Below are 18,219 nucleotides of genomic sequence, written 5' to 3' on the forward strand. Positions count from 1 at the left end.
ACAGAGAAGCCTGCTACCCCCGGGAAGTGTCATTTACACTGAGACCTGTAAATCAGCAGGAATGAGTCCCAGGCCAAACACCCAACACTCTCTCCCGCTGCTCTTCCTCCTGTCTCCGGGGTCCTCTCCCTTCCTCACACGGCCTGTGCTCCCAGGATGAGCTCTCCCTCTCACACCGCTGCCAACCGTATACGCTGATGACCCCCAAATGGCTCTTCCCTCCAGATCTCTGAGCTCTAGGCCTGGACACCCAAACAGCCTCCGGGCCATCTGCACTAGAATGTCTCTCAGATCCTCCAAATTCTCATTTCAAAATCAGCTCATCACTTCCCCCCTGCATCTCACCAAACCAGCTCGCCCTCCTCTGGACTCTGGCTCAGCAGATGGCCCCACCCTCCACCCAGCTGGCCAGGCCACTCAGGAGTCATCCTAACTACTCCCCGCCTTTCTTTCACATTCTGCCTGCTCTGCTTTCTTAACAGCTCCAGAACCCGTCCACGCCTGCCCATCCCTGCTGCTGCTCCCTTACTTCAGGCCACCGTCATCCCTCAGCTTGCATCTCTATGATGACAGCTGGACCGCATCCATCCAGACCCCAGTGCACCCACCAGGCCCACCCAACCTAGTGTCCCCCACCCAATCCACTGTCCCCCATCCAGTTCACCATCCAATCCACAGCCCACACCGTTCAAATCCTCTGCAAAACTTCCTCCGCAAAGGCCAACCACCCTCCTGTACTACAATAATACCTTACCTCATCTTCCCAACCCACGGTGCCAACTGGGGGCTGGAGCTGTACCTTTGTGTATTTTTAGCCTCAACTCAGTATATAATCCTTGACAGACAGTAAATTGTCATTAATAGTCTACTGAAAGAATGTACAAATCAAAACATACAAAAAGACAAATAACTTTTGAACGTGGTAATAGCCTTTAATCCTTAACAGGCCTTGAGAAATAAAGAAACAACTCTATTAAAAACTACTGCCTGCGTCCATGAGGAGCTGGCTTCCTGAAACACACTCCAGCCTCCCCGACAGGGCAGGGGCACCCTCAAGGCCAGACTCTAAACCACAGAGGGTGCAGACCCCAGACTCAATGATTCTGCCACCATTCAGGTCTAGGGAGCTGGCGCTCACAACAGGATTTGCTTCCTGGAGCTGACTGCAGGGCTGCGGGTTCCCTGCTCCTAGCCCAAGGGCCTCGCTCCCTTCCCAGCCAGCCTGGGCAGCAGGCTCACTGCCTCTGAGAGCATGACCAGCTCCACTCCACTACCTCCACACGGTCCTTGGCAATTACAAGCAACAATTACTCTGACAATAAACGAAGAAGACAGTATCTGAAGGCAGGGAAGCAGACATGCAGTAAGCGGCAAACGAACAACCTCGGTCTGGACTCAAGGTACCAGACCACAGACAGAGCTGTGTGGGTACCTGGTCGTTAAGGCCTCTGCTAGTTACTCAGCGTGCAAATCAGCTCTCAGCCTCCAAAAGCGTTCATGTCACAGGGCTAGTCGGGAACTCGCAAGAGCAGTTCAGACTAAGTACTTATTACCCACAAAAATACATGTCTAGCTTAAACACATGAAGATATAATTTGTTGGAGGTTTCACTCTGTCTACTTTCCCATGTCCTACATCATTTATCTTCACAGCAATCCTGTAAGGTACTTCCATCCCCACTTCACAGGTAAGGCCGATGATGCTCCAAGAGATTCAATGATGTGCCTGGGCTCACATCGCTAAATAGTTGGTGACCAGAATTCATTTTCAGGAGTTCTGACACCAAGTTCAGTACTTTTGATTCTAATTTGTTTTTGTACAAGCTTTATTAAGAGATAATTCGCCTATTTAAAGTGTACAATTCAATGGTGTTTAGTATATTGCCAGAATTGTAAAACCATTACCACAATGGGTTTTAGAACATTTCACCATGCCTAAAAGGAACCCGTACCAGCCCTGGCTGGTGTGGCTCAGTGGACTGAGCACCGGCCTACAAACCAAAGGGTCACTGGTTCAATTCCTATTCAGGGTACATGCTTGCCTGGGTTGCAGGCCAGGTCCCCAGTAAGGGCACACAAGAGATAACCTCACATTGATGTTTCTCTCCCTCTCTTTTCCCTCCCTAACCCTCTCTCTAAAAATAAATAAATATATTTTTTAAAAGAAACCCCATACCTGTCAGCACTGATCCCCTCATTCTCCCTATCCACCCCCATCCCAGCCCCCAGCCCTGGGCAACTGCCCATCTTAACCTTTTTCCTACTACAAAACAATACCGTCAAATGTCCTTTCCACTGCAGCAAGTCTGCAGGACAGAGAAATAGGCAACACCCTTTGGCTGTGTGCTACCCTAACAGCTGAGCGATACTTTCCAATGTGTCCACTCTAAACCCTTCCTTTCACATTTAGACTGCATTTCTCCCCTTATCTCGGTAACTGCGAAGACCCAAACTAAAGCCCTCACTCTGTTTTGACAGCTCGGCATTTTTTTAATTATTTAAATGTTTTGTTTTGTTTTTAATTTTATTAATTTACTTTTAGAGAGAAGGGAAGGGAGGGAGACAAAGAGGAAGAAAAACATCGATGTGAGAAAAAACATTGACGGGTTGCCTCTCGCACACATCCTAAATGGGGACCGAACCTGCAACCCAGGCATGTGCCCTGACCAGTGATGGAACTGGCGACCTTTGACTTTGCAGGACAATGCCCAGCCAACTGAGCCACAGTGGTCAGGGCAGCAGCTCAGCAATTACTGAAGAGCAGTGAAAGTATTACTCACTCAAGCCTCTCAGCAAGGATCACTCTTACCAGGCATTCCCTAGGCCTTTAAACAAACCAAATGCTTTATCAAACCCCCCCTAGGAAGACACTCAAAGCTAAACAATAACTGTTAAGACCCAAATTCCAGTGTAAGCCCCCGAACCCAGAGATCTGACCTCCCCAAATAGTTAGCTGGCTCGATTCCAACAAAGAGGGCTGCTCGTTTAATGGAATATGAAGCTGCCGGAGGAGGTGAAGGAAAGCCAGAGACGAGGTTTCACGCATCCATGCCAAGCCACTGGCTTAACAAGCTACGAGCCATGGTGACAGCTAGAAGGAATGATGTAGGGCAGAGCACCTCATGCCAGAGTTGAGTCTTGGGGCATGAAGACAGAGAGTAGAGGCAGCAATCACACTGTGCGCCCAACACAGTTCTGCACCACAGTTACCCACAGCACCCTGCGGCGGTCCGCTGAGCACCGTCCCACAAAGTGCAACGTCGCCACCAGTCCGGCTCCTGGTCAGGGCACGTGCCTGGGCTGCGGGTCCCGTCCCCAGTCGGGGTGCGTGTGAGAAGCAACCAGTAGGTGTTTCCTCCTCACATCCATGGTTCTGTCCCTCTCTTCATCCCTCCCTTCCCCTCTCTCTAAAAATAAGTTTAAAAAAATTTTTTTTAAAAAGTTCCTTGCACAAAACAATTTTACAAACACTGCCCTAATCCAACTCTATAAATCAGGAAATGAAAGCCACGCAGGAAAGAAATGGCTGCAGCCCAGGCCTGCTCAAGTCAGGCTAACGCTCTTTCAACAAGCCAGAAGCAGGCAGCGTCTGCAGCGAGCCTGGGCGCCAGTCGAGATTCAGACCAGGGGAAGGGGCACGGGGAGTGCAGAACCCAAAACGGGAAAAGGAGCCACGAAGGCTGCAGCCGGGGCGGGGGGGGCCTGGCCGTGGGGTGTACAGGTGACTCGGGTGCTGCCGGAGGGAGCAGCGGTCGGTGGGGGCACCGGCTCAGCAGCTGTGGTCCGCAGTCCCATGCACAGGACACCAGCTGAGGGGCTGGCGATGGAAATGAAGACAGACCACCACAGAGACCCTCCCAAAAGGCACCCTGGGGACCACGCCTGGTGTGGAGTGCAGTGACTGGAGAAAGAAGGGGCCGCGGGCAGGTGCTCTTGGAAGCCCTTGAGACGAGGGAGAACACTGTGCCAGGGGGACGGAGAAGGAGTCCGTGGAAGAGCTCCCTGCAGACGAAACCTGGGCAGGCAGGAGGCCCTCCGGGTAGACGGGGAAGGTGCTCGCTGTGAGCATGGCACAGTCTCACCAGAGGGCCGGCACCCCGGCTCCAGACACGGGCTCTGAGCGTGCAAGGGGGGAGTGATGCTGGGAGCGAATGCAGGTCAAGTATCGCCACTCTCGGGACCCGCGATGGAGGCCCACAGAGCATCTGAAAACACACACAGACACACGGACACACACAGAGCTACAGCTTTGGGGAGGGGAGTGAGAGCCACCACAATTAACATTTAATTAGTGTTTACTGTATGCCAGGTATGATGTCAACGACTTTCTATGGACTGCCTCACTGAGGACCAACAAGCACCTGATGGGCTAGACATTATTATCTTAATTTCACAGATCAGGAAACCGAGGCGCAGAGAGTCAAATACCTAGCCCAAACCCACACAGCTAGCAAGCTGCAGAGCTCTAATCCCAAAGCCACGCTCTCCGCCACCAGGTTACATTTACAGAGGCAGCACTGGGATGTGTTCAAATGCTGGGTGGCATTTATGGGGCTGTCGGTCTTGGAATTTAGGCGAACCGATGTGACTGACAGCAGCTGCAGAAACACATGGCGTTGCCTCTGCGACTCCCCCGCACCTCCCCCTCCGGGACTGCTATATAAATAATAGGTCAGCTGAGTAGCTGGTGAGGAGCTGAAAGCCTTGAAGTGGAAGCTTTTCCACGGTCTTGACGCAAGAGCAATCAGGGGCCAATGAGGAGGTACCTACAGGCTCAGAAGGGCCACCCCAACCCAATGGTGAGGCAACCTCAGGAGAGGGGAAGAAAGGAGCCGGCCCACCCTAGCAGCGCCCAGGGGGCTGACACCCTTCGGGACTTCTCTCACTTGCACCCCCACGCACATGTCTTACGTAAGGGAAGGGGACTGATGCTCCAGCCACCTGGTCCCAGTGTGCCTATCAGTCTTCCGAGCTGTCCCTTTGGCCTGCCGGCTACAGCATCCCTCCTCCCCCATACCAGAGCCCACCGCACAGCCTTCACCTGACGCTGGTGCGGCAGCAGGCTCTGCAGCGGGCCCTCCTCCTGCTCCCAGAGCCTTCCGCGCCTTCCTCCCTCAAGCAGGCAGCACCCACCCCCGTGTGTCTCAGCCATCTGCTGGCTTGCCGTCTCTCCATCAGAATGTGAGCACCCTGAGTGCACAGGCTGGTGTTCTGCAGTCCTAATTCTAACGCAGTGCATAGCAAATGGGAGGTATGCAATGAATAACTCTTCCAATTCAAGTTACTGTTAATAGCAACTGCATCGAGCATTTGTTGAGTGTCCGCCCGCTGTCAGGTCCTGAGCTGGGTAAATGTGGCACTTCTTCTCACACTCAAACTCAGCCTGCAGGCAGATGGTCACCCACTGTGACAGGTGAGGACAGGAAGTCAAAGAGAGCTGAAGTGCAACAGGAAGTGGATCTCAAGGGAATAAAGCAAAACAGGAACTTGATTTTATGTCTGGAGAAAAGGTAGGAACAATGAGACTTTTCATCCAAAAAACTGGGCTCATTCCCTTCAGTGTTTTCTCAGGAACTTTAAAACCCTCCTCCTAGCAAAGACAAAAGCCAAAGCCCAGTAGCTGAGGACCGCTGTCTGAAACAGAGGCCAGCAATCTGTCCCGGGGAAGGCAGACTCCAAGCCTTTCACCACTGCGGCCCAGTTGCTGAAGCCCCTTCCTCTCCTGTGAGCAAACAACTGAGGACCTAGACGCCACCTGGGAACGGCTGCCCACCAGCCAGGTCTAGCAGGAAGGACGAAGGACAGGGGCAGAGAAGGGAAAAGCGATGGTGTCATTTTAGGAAAAGCATTTAAATATGAAATCATATCAGTATGGTCTCCAACCATACTGTTGTCGTATGGTCTTAAGACCCTCAGATCTTAAGCCAGCCGCTGAACAGATGGGATAAATGGACACATTCGCCCCGTGGCACCGACTTGTTAGAAACGAGGGAAGAGAGGGCAAAAGAAGCACACAGAATGAAGCCAGCAAAATGTCAAAGGGCAACCGTTAACAAGGAAAAGTCAACTACTAAGTGTTCGCATTAGCTGGAATTTTAAATATAATCGAGTCATCCTCAAATGTATAAAGGAACAAAGAAAAGAGGAAAGGAAACTTTTAGAGATAGTAAAACATATTCTAAGAAAAAGTTACCACACAGTGACCTTTCCTGACGCGCCATGGCAACCACCGCAACAACTAAAACTCCACTTTCATTCACTCGCTCCATGGCGAGGGTGTCTGTGTCCCGAGATTATAACGATCACGCACTTTCTGGGCCCATCCACGTGGCTCTGGCCCACTGCCCCTGAGGAGCGACGACGACAGTGGCCCGTGTCTACCGAAGGCTCCCCGCGAGCCGAGCGCTCTGCCCACGGTTTTGCCTGCATAATCACAGTTAACGTTCCCAAACACTCACATACACCTCCCAGACAAGAGAGGTATTATTCTTACTCCCATTTTTCACTGAGAAACAGAACTGAGGCTCGCTCACAGCTAGCAACCGACGAGGGAGAGCGACTGACGAGCATTTGCTCCCCCCAGAGTCCCAGCCCTGCGGGTACGCAGAGGAGCTCCAGGAAGGGGGAGGCCCCGCTTCCTTCCCACGGCCCTCGTGCCCTCCTGGGACGCCACCCCACTTCTACCTCCCCTCTTCTTCCCCCCAGAGCCACAGAAGATTAGAGGTTGTAAGAATTATTCCAGCTCAGTCCTACTTCTCAACCTGTCTCAAGGACTGTATTTTGAATGATCCATTAAACTGTTCTCATGGTCTTAAAAAGGGGCACGTCAGAAGTCACAAGCACAACACAGTGAAAAACGAAGGGCGTTTCCTTGCTGGAAAACAACTCAAAGTGTAAGCTCCATGGACACAGATCAGTGGGAGCATTGTCAAACCTGACAAGCTCACGTGGGTCACAGATTTTTACACCCATTATGTTGCAGACATGCAAGACACATACATATGAACAAATCCTGGGCATCCTAAAAACAGAAATAACTGCTCTGGTTAGGGCAGCAAAACGAAGGGTGACTTCATTTTTCTAACTTCCAAAGTCTGCAACTTCATGACGTTGTCTGCATCATAAAAATAGGGTATGTATGTTTTACAGTGGTAAAAAAAAGTTGTGGCTCCTAAAAATTGAGTTTTCCTTAAAGTACATTATTATGTAGGATGGTTTAACATGGAAGTAGTCCAAGAACATCAAATAATCTGTTGAGGATATTCAGAGAAAAATCCAGAACTTTACATTTCTAAGTACGGGTTCCCCTCGGCCTAAGACGTTGATGGCAGCGGAGCCAGAAGTGGGGAGGGCATGAAAGAGCGCCTGGCCCTGACGGTGGCTGCCGGTGGCTGCCCGGTGGCTGCTGGTTGACCAGGAAGTGCTGCCCGACAGAGCCTCACACACTCTCTGACGCTCTGTCCGCAGCGGCTGGCGTGGTGCTGGGTCTGACTCAGGGAGATACTGCAGGAAGCACAAGCAGGAAAGGAAAAGCGGAAGCTTTGGACAGATCATCAGGCTAAAGCCACAGCTAAGAAAGTGATCATTTTAGGAAGAACTTTTAATGTCCTTTAGTGGCCGTTAAATCACTATTAATGACCTCAATAAACTTAAGGAAATAATTCTGCCATTAAAAAAATTAGCTTGAAATAGTCTTAAACAAAAAAGGAAATGGATCTAGATTTTGTTTTTAAAGTTAATTTCTATTGCTAGGACTGGGGAAGTAGGGACATTTTAGGATAAGCCAGTCTCTCCTCGTCACCAATCCATCAAAGGCATCAAAATTAGCGGTCCAGTACAGCAGTATTCCACCACAAAACAATCTCAGTCTGCCTGTCTCCCCGTCATCCAGAACAGTGCCTGGCACGAGAAGGTGCTGACTAAACATCTGTGGAATGGATGATCTGTATCTCCACGGCGCCCACATCCGCTCAGTTACCTGCTAGACAACCTAACAAAAGCCAACAAAGAAACTGGCCCTGGAGAACACAGATGCGAAAGCACTCTGGGGTGCGAACACCAGGCAGGGCTACAGGCACGTTTCCCTGCTCAGGGGCCCTGTGTTCATGAACCGCAGGCGTAAGAGAACGCGCCGGAGTCAGACTGCCCTAGCTGAAATCCCGGCACCGCCCTCTGCCAGCCGGGACCCGGAGCACTTCACTTCCTTGGGTCTCACTTTCCACATCTACACAGAAAAAAGGGAGGGAACGGTAGTTCGTGTTCACTGCATGAAACAGTTGAAAGGGTGAAATGAGCTAAGTACAGTTCTAAGACACAAAAGTACCTAATAAATATTAGTAATTACTTGGCTTTTTTATTTTGATATATACCCACAGTCATATCCCTGGGAAGAAAACAGGATCATAGATTCACCTCTCCCCAACAAAAGAAATAGCACCAAATGAGGACTAGGCAATCGAATGGATTCTCTTCCCTGAGGGATAAATGGAAAAGAAAAATCAGCAATTAAGTCTGATTTTTTTTTTTTGGCCCTTCTCAATCTTCATCTCTCTTCTTGCCTTCTCTTCCCCTGCCTTCGTAAAACCTTTCTGAGCGCCTGTGAACCTGGCTCAGGCTGTGGCTCTGCTGGCTCTCAGGAGACAGTTCTTAACCCTGTTCTGCAGTACTGCTGTGGCCCGGGGAAGAACGTTTAACCCCGCAGGGCCCCATCATCTAGATTATCGCTGACGATTTTATTTGTTTATTTTTTTAGAGAGAGGGGGGTGGGGGAGAAAGAGAGGGAGAGAAACATTGGCATGCAAGAGAAACATCAATAGTTGCCTCTTGCCACACACCCCAACTGGGGACCAAACCCACAACCCAGACATGTGCCCTGACCTGGAACCAAATCGGCGACCTTTCACTCTGGGGCACGACGCCCAACCGAGTCCAACCAGTCAGGACACATCTAGATTATCTTCAAATTCTCTTCAAAATCTAAAACTCCACAAATAAGAAATTGATCATTATTAGTAGTACATTCAAGTCAAACACTGACCTACTAAAAAATACATTTGAACTGTATTTGGAATACTACACAAATATGGGCACAGGTACAACAGACTCTAAAAGCTGAATTTTTCCTGGTCTTGGTTTCAGGGAACAACACACGAGTACCCTGAAGTTTTTATTCAACTTCCTTATCACAGTGGAACAGACTTATTAAATCAGGACTTTCTCTTAGGATCATTGAATGGTCCTTTACTTACAAACTTCTGGGTACTGACACTAAGCATTTCTAATCACTATAAATTACCAGACCAGTGCTTATAAGTGCAAGGTTACTGAGCAGAGAGCCAGTGGTTTTGACGAATCAGAACTGTCACTCACCACCGCAGAAGGTGACTTAACTGGAAAAACATTTAACAATCATACTACTTTCTCTGGTTCTTTCTGCTACCTAACATCGCCCCAAGACACTATATGTCCCTGTTGAGGAAAAGGGGTCAAATTAAAATGATAGGTTAACAACTGACATGGAAGACATTTACAATATACATTTCCAGTAAAAAGAGCAGATTACAAAATAATATAACCAGCAATATCAATCCTATTCCGATAAAATATGTATTTTGGTATGTAAATATGTATTTTTTACCAAAATACCTACACACATCCAATAGGATATAAATGAAGTTTTTAATAAGCTTATTAGCCCTGGCTGGAGTGGCTCAGAGGCCTATAAACCAAAAAGTCCTGGTTCAATTCCCAGTCAGGACATGAGCTTGGGTTGCGGGCCAGGTCCCCAGTAGGGCACACCAGAGGCAACCACACATTAATGTTTCTCTCCCTCTCCTTCTCCCTCCCTTCCCTTCTCTCTAAAAATAAAGAGAAACATCTTTTTTAAAAAATAAGCTTATTGACTTTTCTGTAAAATATTTGTTTGCATATCTATATTTTCTTATTTTTCTACAATGAACACTTATACCTCCTGAAAGAATTCAAACAGCTGTTTTATCGAACAAGAAAAATAGATCTGGCACCCACACTATCCACACGTCTCCTTGAAGCAGAGCTCAGGCCGGGGTTCCCAGGCACAGACACCCTGGGGCTGAGCGGGGGGTGGGGGGGGGGAGTGCTGAGATGTTTCCGGTTCCAGCCATCAGGTACCACCAACATAAGTCCAGATCTCTCCTTCCTGTTCCCCTCAACTTCCCACTTACAAGCTTTACCGATTTGCAGCCCTCTGGGCAGAGCTTACCAAACTGACCAAAGGTCCTACATTCCAGTTCAGGATTTCAACTTCCCCAGTCATTGACTTAGGAGGATCAGTAACAGAAGAGCTCAAGCCACTCTGGCAGAGATCCAATTATTAAAGTTGGAGCTAACTACTGCCCCTCATTTTAGGCTGTCCAATGCCAACCTTTCTGACCTCAAGAACAAAAAATAAGCCATGATGTTTAAAAGCATCATCTTCAATTCAAATACGTTATCCAGTGAAACATTCCTGTTTTTAACCCAAAATGCTAACTTCTTATGGATTCCCTGGCATATCAAAGGCAGCCACTTCCCAGCTGAACCTCCCAAGATCCGATCAGCCAAGAACAAGTTCATCACCAGGCACAGGTATCATTATATCATAAGACGTGAAGGTTGTTCCAGCAGCTCAGTGACCTATCAGCAAAAAGGTGTGCCAAGAATCTGTGATTTCCCAGCTAACAAAAGCAAAGTGCATACACAGACGTGACAGGAAGACATACATCCAAGGCAGTAGAGATGAGGGCAATACAAGGGAAAGGAGTAGAAATAGCAAGAATGAGTCTTCCAAGGGTGCTGTGAGGAACTCCTCCTACTGAGCGAGCAAGAGAATGTCACCAGAGCCGGTGCTCTCAGAGGCACATCAGCTGAGCCTCCAAGCTGCTCTCATGCATTTCCAATAATGTGATGTCTAGCGAAAGCTGCATACATACTTAAACACCAATTGCCTTCTCACCTCTGCATTCACTTACCTTTTAAACATCATCCACAATTCCCACCAGAGCCTTGTCCTCAGATTATAACAAAGAAGCACAGAGTCTGCACAGCACTGTTTTATTGCAAGAAAACAGGACGGCCAACTATGGGAACCTGAAAAATGTGACCACTTCAGGCTTACTGTGGTTCTAAACCACTCCCCTACCCTAATTATCCCTCAAAAGAACTGTAACAGGCACTCCAGGCAAAGAGGGAAAACAAGTCCAATTACAACATGTGCACTTGGTAGATGAAAAATGCGAACATTCTTGAACTCTGGCCACATTTCAGAAGACTTTCCACTTGCAGTTTAACCTCACTGACAAGGAAAGATTAAAGATCGGTTGCACTTCAACCAGGGTTCTACCAAAAAAGGTAGAAAGAGAAATTAACTGACCACAGTATTGTCCATGATACTAAAAGGGAAGCCAGCTGAAAATTCAAAATGACCCTGACTCCTTATCAAGCATTTACAGAGGAAGAGGAAGTGGTTTTTATTTTATTTTAAAATTAGGACTAACAATAAGACCCGTTTCAAGAGTATTCTCCACTGGAAAAAAAAACAACGTACATTTTGAATTTGAAGATACCTACAGGGGGGTCTTACAGACACATTTCCAGATCCAAACCCCCCATCCACAGCCCACCTGCCTTTCCTTCACAGAGATGGGGAGACACAGTCTGGTAGCGCTTCTGCACATTGCTGATAAAGTGCTGGAGAGAGGAGCAGAGAAGAACTTCAGTAATCCAAAAGTGAGAACGTGTCTAATTAGGCATTTGGATTGGGAGCCATTGCTCAAGAAGCCCTCAGTCTGGCCTACAAGCTGTAACCTCTCCAGCCTCCTCCCCTGTGACTGTCCCCCTCAGCCACGGGGCTGGCTTCTCTGAGGCTCCTCTAACACTCCAGACTCCTTCCTCTGCCAGTACTACTGTCCCCTCAGATCCCAAGCATCCTTCAAGTCTTTGCTCAAATGTCAGGCTTGCAAAGAGAAAAAAGGTAACACTTTTTCCCATGATACTTAGCACCTTCCAATATACATAAAATTTACTTATATCTATTTTATCTATTGTTTGTTCCTCTCTCTCCCCCGCAAAGAAGCTCCAGGAGAGCAGAGATATTTGTTTCGTTCACTGATGTATATATCCCAAGCGTTTAGAACAGTGCCTGGCACAGAGTGGGAACTAAAAAAATATTTTCTGAATGAATGAATGAACTTGACAGTAAAAATCCAGAAGGAAAGTAAGAGGGGGTGGAAAGGGTGACGGTGAATGGGCGAAATGAAAGGAGAGGAAAGTGACAAAAGGGAATTCACCAGGGAGAGGTAAAAGCTGGCTGAGGTGGGGGCGACACAGAGTTTCTCCCTGCAGTGCAAATGGGAGGGGAGAGCCGGTGCACAGTATCCCGCCGGCGGCGTCAAATAGCGCTGTTAGGAGCAGACAGGGGAGACAGGAAAGCTCTCAAGATTCACGAAAAATTCCAAGCACAGGGCAGACCCACCAGGGCGGCAGACTCTGGGCAGGCCCCACTGGAGTCTGGGCCACCCAGCCCTTACTCTCACGCACTGCCCAGAACCCCAGCGCCTCTACAGTGTTACCCAGGGGCGTCCCGGGCCGCAGAACCTTCCGGGCTCCGGCCCCTTCACCTGGCCAACAGGAGCCGGGCCCTGCGCTCCGCACCTGCCTGCCCGCGCCGGGGCATCCCCACTCCGACCCACCGGAGGCCCCAGAGAGCCTCTAAGGACCTCGCCCCGCCCGGCTCCCCTCCCGCACACACCCGCCGCCCTCTCCGCACCGGGGAAGGGGCTCCAAGCACCCCTTGCCCGGGCCACTCAAGCCGGACGCCCTGCCCGTGCGGCGTCCTCTCACCTCGGGGCGCACGTATGACACGAAGGAGGGTTTCAGCACCTTGGTGCCGCCGCCAGCGCCGACTACCGCTTTCCCCAGCATACCACCGCCCTGGGAAGCAGCGACGCGCCGAAATAGAGGTGGCCGCTCGGACTACGGCAGCGGCGGCGGCCACCAGCACTGGCGGCTGGGGCTCCGCCCATCCCCAGGGCCGCGAGGGCCGCGGCACCGCCCGCATCCGGCTCCGCCGCCGAAACCAATCGCTCCGCCCATTCCGCGCCTTGGGAGACTGTGGCCAGAGGCCACGCCCCCCTCGCAACAGGCGAGTCTCACTGGCGGAGAGTCGCTATTTGAGGTAGGCTCTGTTTCACCCTCACCGCGGCAAAGCCCGCCCCCCTGCGTTCTCTGATTGGCCATGCCCCTTCTTAAAGGAACCTGGAGAGATGTTTTCTCTGCCAATCTAGAGAGCGTTTCCTCCGGACTCCCCGGCGATTGGATAGCAAGTATGTCTCCGTCGTCCAATGATCCTGCGGTAACTAAGTTGTGAGCATCGGTCAAGACGTTTGTTCTTTCCCGGTCGTCTTGGAATAAAACTTCCCAAAAGTATGATATGGCAGCTTCCCCCCTATAAGTTTTAAATCCACATTAATGACATTCAGCTTTATTATTTTAAATGTAGAAAAAAATTAAATAAACCAAGTGTTAACAGACGCTTAATAGTAGTGCCTGATGTTTGATTATGAAGTTCTTTGTCTATCTCATTCTCCAAGTTTTTGTTTCTTCGTGTTTCTGACAATTATCAAGGGCCCTTAAGAGACTTCTCTTACCCACTCTCCTAGGTTACCGATAAAACCCCATTTTTAGTGAAGATTGCAAAGAAAGTTCATTTAAATAACACATTTGGCCCAAGCATTGTTAGATACAGATGAATAATACAGGACACAGCTTTCAAGAAATTCAGTCTTGTGGAAAACACTAATCAGTATTTGCAGTTAATTTTTTTCTGTGTCAGGGACTAATGCTCTCACCCTCCTCATTCCCATGAGTTTCCTCCCTCACTGCTCCTCCCAAGCAGCTCCAGATAAACATAAAACCTAAGTGACAAAGAATGAACTTGATTTTGCAAACACAATTTCAGAACAAGCCCTGTAGCCTTGTTACTGGACCTTGAATGCCAGGTTCTTGAGTCTGGATGCCATAGAAATGAGCACTGGACTCAGTACAAGATCAAGCAGAGAGTTTATTGTGAAGCCATAGTTTATGGCTTCTATCAGGGCCTTGAGGAGGGTGTACGGTTTGGGAATGAGAATGAAGTAGGTCAATTGTCCCTAGATCATTATCTAGCAGCAGTTGAACCTGGGGTAAATGTTTTCCACAGTCAGTGGACCACCCAAAGGGCCTATAAAATGATGCTGTGCGAATATTCTAGTTACTATTTAATTGACAAAACAACTCTGTTGCAGAATGTGATGTCAAGGAAGGGTATTATCCTCATATATTCTTTCCTTTAAGGATGTGGCTACGTTAATTTTAACTACAGAATTTTGTTGAAAGCAAGGAGTCATAGCCTCTAGGACGGAGTTCTTTCTGTCAGGATGGACCCTTACACTGTCTCAGCCTCATTTCCAACTACTTTACCATTATTAAGTCTATCCGGTTTTCAGCACTGTAGCTGCTGCTGAGCTGCATTCTCCCCGTTTTAAATGAGAAACAGATGCAAATAATTTGCCCAGGTCACACAGCTAGTCACTGACAGAGCTGGATTCCATCCCAGGTTTGCCTGAGGCCAAAGTCCATGTTCTCAGCACTGTCATTACCCAAATTAGGGAGGATCACAATGAAAGTGTCAGTTCTGTGTGTGAAGCCCGAGTCAAGCTTCATCAAGAAAGACGCTCCTTAAGAAGGTGTTGAAGAACGAAATTATTTGGCAGGACTAATCATAGCCCACTTTATATTTCATAAGAGTTTTCACTTTTCATAGTGAAATGGCAGGGCAGATTTTCACACCCTGAGCAAATGTGTACTTCCTTTTCAAAGGACCCTGCGTTTCCACGATCCTCCGCCACAGTCAATGGGTTAGTGTGGGCACCTGCTGTCAGGACTGGCTTCTTGGGTGGGAAACTAGTCCAGTCACACAGGACCCACACTTAGAAGGGCTTGCTGTTTAATGCTCCATGGTGGCGGCCTTGAAATTCTGAATCATTTTATCTCTGAATTCGTGTTTTTTGACTGAAATGTTATGGGACAACGGAGCAAGCCTGGGGGCTGGAAGCCTCAGCTCCTGGGAAGTGCCACTTCCCATCCTTCCCCTGCCTCCGTGCAGGTGCCCACCAGGCCCTGGCACCCTGGTCCTCCCCAGCCAAGCCTAGTCTGCTGCCAGCCTCTGTGAGGGCAGCAGCAGCCAGGCCTCATTCCCCAGAAGGGATGAGGGAGGAATCTCGTGTTCTTCTATCGCCATCCACCCCGCGCCCCCTGAGTGCCTGGGCATTAACTAGGAGATGATCAGGGTCAAGTGCAGTCCCCCAATTCATTCCCGTGTCTCTGAGTGAGATAAGCAGCCATCCCTGCCCTAGGCTGGCAGCACCATGGCGGCTGCCAGAGCCTCTCACCCACCCCCATTCAGATACCTAGTGTGGCCAGGCACATAGGCTCCAATCTCTCAAGGGTCACCCATATCCTGTGGGGAGGGAATTGAGTTCTCTGCCCTGGGACAGGACCTCACATTTTCATTTTGCACTGGGCCCTGCAAATCATGCAGCTGGCCTTGCCTATACCTTTTACCTGTGTCCCCGGGCAAGTTACTTCGCCTCTCTCTGCCTCTATTTCTGTCTAAGATGATAGAAGCAACGATAATAATTACCTTGTGGTTGGGGATTGTTTTGAAGATTAACCGAAGTATCCAAGTGATGCCTAGTAGTCAGCAAGAACTAAATACATGCTGGCTGCCTTTAGTACAAGCCCACCAAGCAGGACATAATTGACTCCTTCTCCCAGACTATAGAAAGAGAAGGAAAATGACTTCTCCCAATAATCGGCTCTGGGACTTTGTTAAGCAAAGAGGTTTTGTTTGTTTGCTTGTTGTTAACTTCTGCCCCAATCCTTGGACTAGAGATAATGTTTTTTATTTCTAATCCGTTATACCAACTTTCCTTCCCTTCAAACCATCCTGCTTTATAATGATGACTTTATCCTGCTCTTCAGCATCCAGTTGTTTTACAATGCGATGAGTCTGGAAACTTCACACTGCCACTCCATGTATATACATGCTCAGAAAACTATAGACAGTGACTGAAGAAGATTGTTTTAATTTTTATTTATTGATTTGAGAGAAAGAGAGAGAAACATTGATTTGTTGTTCCACTTAGTTATGCATTCATTGGTTGATTCTTGTATGTGTCCTGACTGGGGATTGAACCTGCAACCTTGGAGTATCGGGATGAGGCTCTAACCAACTGAGCTACCTGGCCAGGGCAAAGGAAAGTTTGTTGTTGTTGTTGTTGTTTTTAAGATTTTATTTATTTATTTTTTAGAGGGGGAAGGGAGGGAGAAAGAGAGAGAGAAACATCAATGTGCGGTGCTGGGGGTCATGGCCTGCAGCCCAGGCATGCACCCTGACTGGGAATCGAACCTGTGACACTTTCAAAGGAAAGTTTTTAAAGACTGAAAGGCCAGATGCTTCCGCCAGCAGTTTGGAGTCGGTCATGAGAATCTGTACCTTCTTTAAGAAGCAAGAAGGCAATGAGGATGGAGAGCAGGCTCACATCTGTCTCCATCTTCCTGTCAAGTTTTCCAGCTACCAGCATATTTTTGCTTAATATTTAGGGTGTGGGTCAATTCTCCTTGGGAGGGTCTCTCCCGACTGATTGAAAAATTCCTGTCATGATGAGGTCAAATATCTCCATCTATTAATAAACACAGATGGTGGCCCTTAGACTTTGAAACGTTTTAATTTATGCGCAATAGTTTTAAGGTCACTCTTTTCTCCCAATGCCGCCCCAAGCGTTCTTGGAGAACTATAAATAAGAACCACTCAACTCTCAGCTCCTAGCTAGCATACAGTGAGTGCCAGACCGGGGGCAGTGTGTTCTTCCCACGGCATGCTCCCAGCTGGGGAGACACATTCTTCTGACAGATAATTAAGCCCGGCCATTCCCATTTCCTCCTGTGTGCAGTCCTGTGAAGCAGCCTCCTGGTATGCGTTAATCATCTTTGTCTAACAGGTGCCAGGCACATGGTAGAAATTCAACAAATATTTGCACCCCAGTGAGCGAAATGGTATGAGATGAAAAGCAGCCTGGGAAGTGATTGATTAGTAAGCAGGGGAAGCAAGAGTTCACACTCGAGCATCCACATTAGAGCTTGTACTTTTCAATCCCTTGGATACAAACTAGGACTTGATTTTAAAATAAATAAATACATAAATAAAACTTTATATTATTATATATGACATATACAATAGATTTATATGTGATATGTGATAGATTCTTATTTATAACTCAATATATTCTATAATATATCAATATTACCCTTCTTCTATATCACATGTTATTTACATATGATATCTGTATATAAAATAGTCAGGGGCTGAAGTGCATGTGATGGTTAATGGCCACTTGCCAAACTTCGAGTTTGGCCAGTGGTCCGGACGTGGAGGCCTGCCCCCCTCTCTCACTGAACACATGGGTCTTGCTGCACCCATGGGTCTTTCAACCCGCCTCTGAAGATGACGCGGAGTAAACCTGACTTCAGAAGCCTTTGGGATGGTGTCAGTCTCGTGGTACCAGGATATGAGGACCTGTTGGGGAGGCTCGCCGATTATAAACAAGGACTTCCTGTGATTTTTTTTTTCTCCACCACACACACAATCTAAGTTGGTCACATGGTAGGGGGCTTAATGAGCCTACTGTGTGTAATCTGTATTCTGTCTCCTTCAAAACACAAGTTCATGGCCTGATAGATTTATCAAACAAAGGCTTACGGATGGTCCGCTCGACTCTTCTCTGAGGCTCTCTCAGCAAGACTGCAAGTTCCCGAGAGCAGGGGCGTGGGTCTCCTGTGTGACTAGGACCTCCCCTGCATTAGCGCTGCAACATTAAGTGAGCCCTCAGTGAGGACGGGAGAAACCGGGATTCTCATCGTTATCAGAGGTGGGGGGCAAATTGATGGGGCAGTTGGGTGGGCAGTTTTGCAATATCCATCAGGATTTTATCAGGAATTTCGCTTCTACAAATGTATCCTACAGATCCATTTGTACATGTAAAATGCCATATGTCCAACCTTACTCACCGCCCAGAGCTTCCGACGGTCACAGGAGGCCCTCCTGTGCTTCTTGACATTCCCTGCAGTATCGTCCTCGGTGCTTTGAAGAGATTATACGACGGAT

The 18,219-nt window shown here is 48.5% G+C and overlaps 1 protein-coding gene across 1 annotated transcript in view; it reads right to left on the reverse strand.

The window, feature by feature from the left end:
• The window catches only part of MTMR12 (myotubularin related protein 12), a 53,657-nt gene extending 40,584 nt beyond the window's left edge, over positions 1 to 13,073 (reverse strand). The window contains exon 1 of the mRNA XM_045847882.1: positions 12,858 to 13,073. Within this exon, the coding sequence (XP_045703838.1) occupies positions 12,858 to 12,938 (81 nt within the window). The 5' untranslated portion in view covers positions 12,939 to 13,073. The remainder of the gene's footprint in view (positions 1 to 12,857) is intronic.
• Positions 13,074 to 18,219: the final 5,146 nt, after the last annotated feature.

The sequence above is a fragment of the Phyllostomus hastatus genome, unplaced genomic scaffold (assembly GCF_019186645.2).
Source record: "Phyllostomus hastatus isolate PE091 unplaced genomic scaffold, TTU_PhHast_1.1 phas_contig_58, whole genome shotgun sequence".
Lineage (NCBI taxonomy): Eukaryota > Metazoa > Chordata > Mammalia > Chiroptera > Phyllostomidae > Phyllostomus > Phyllostomus hastatus.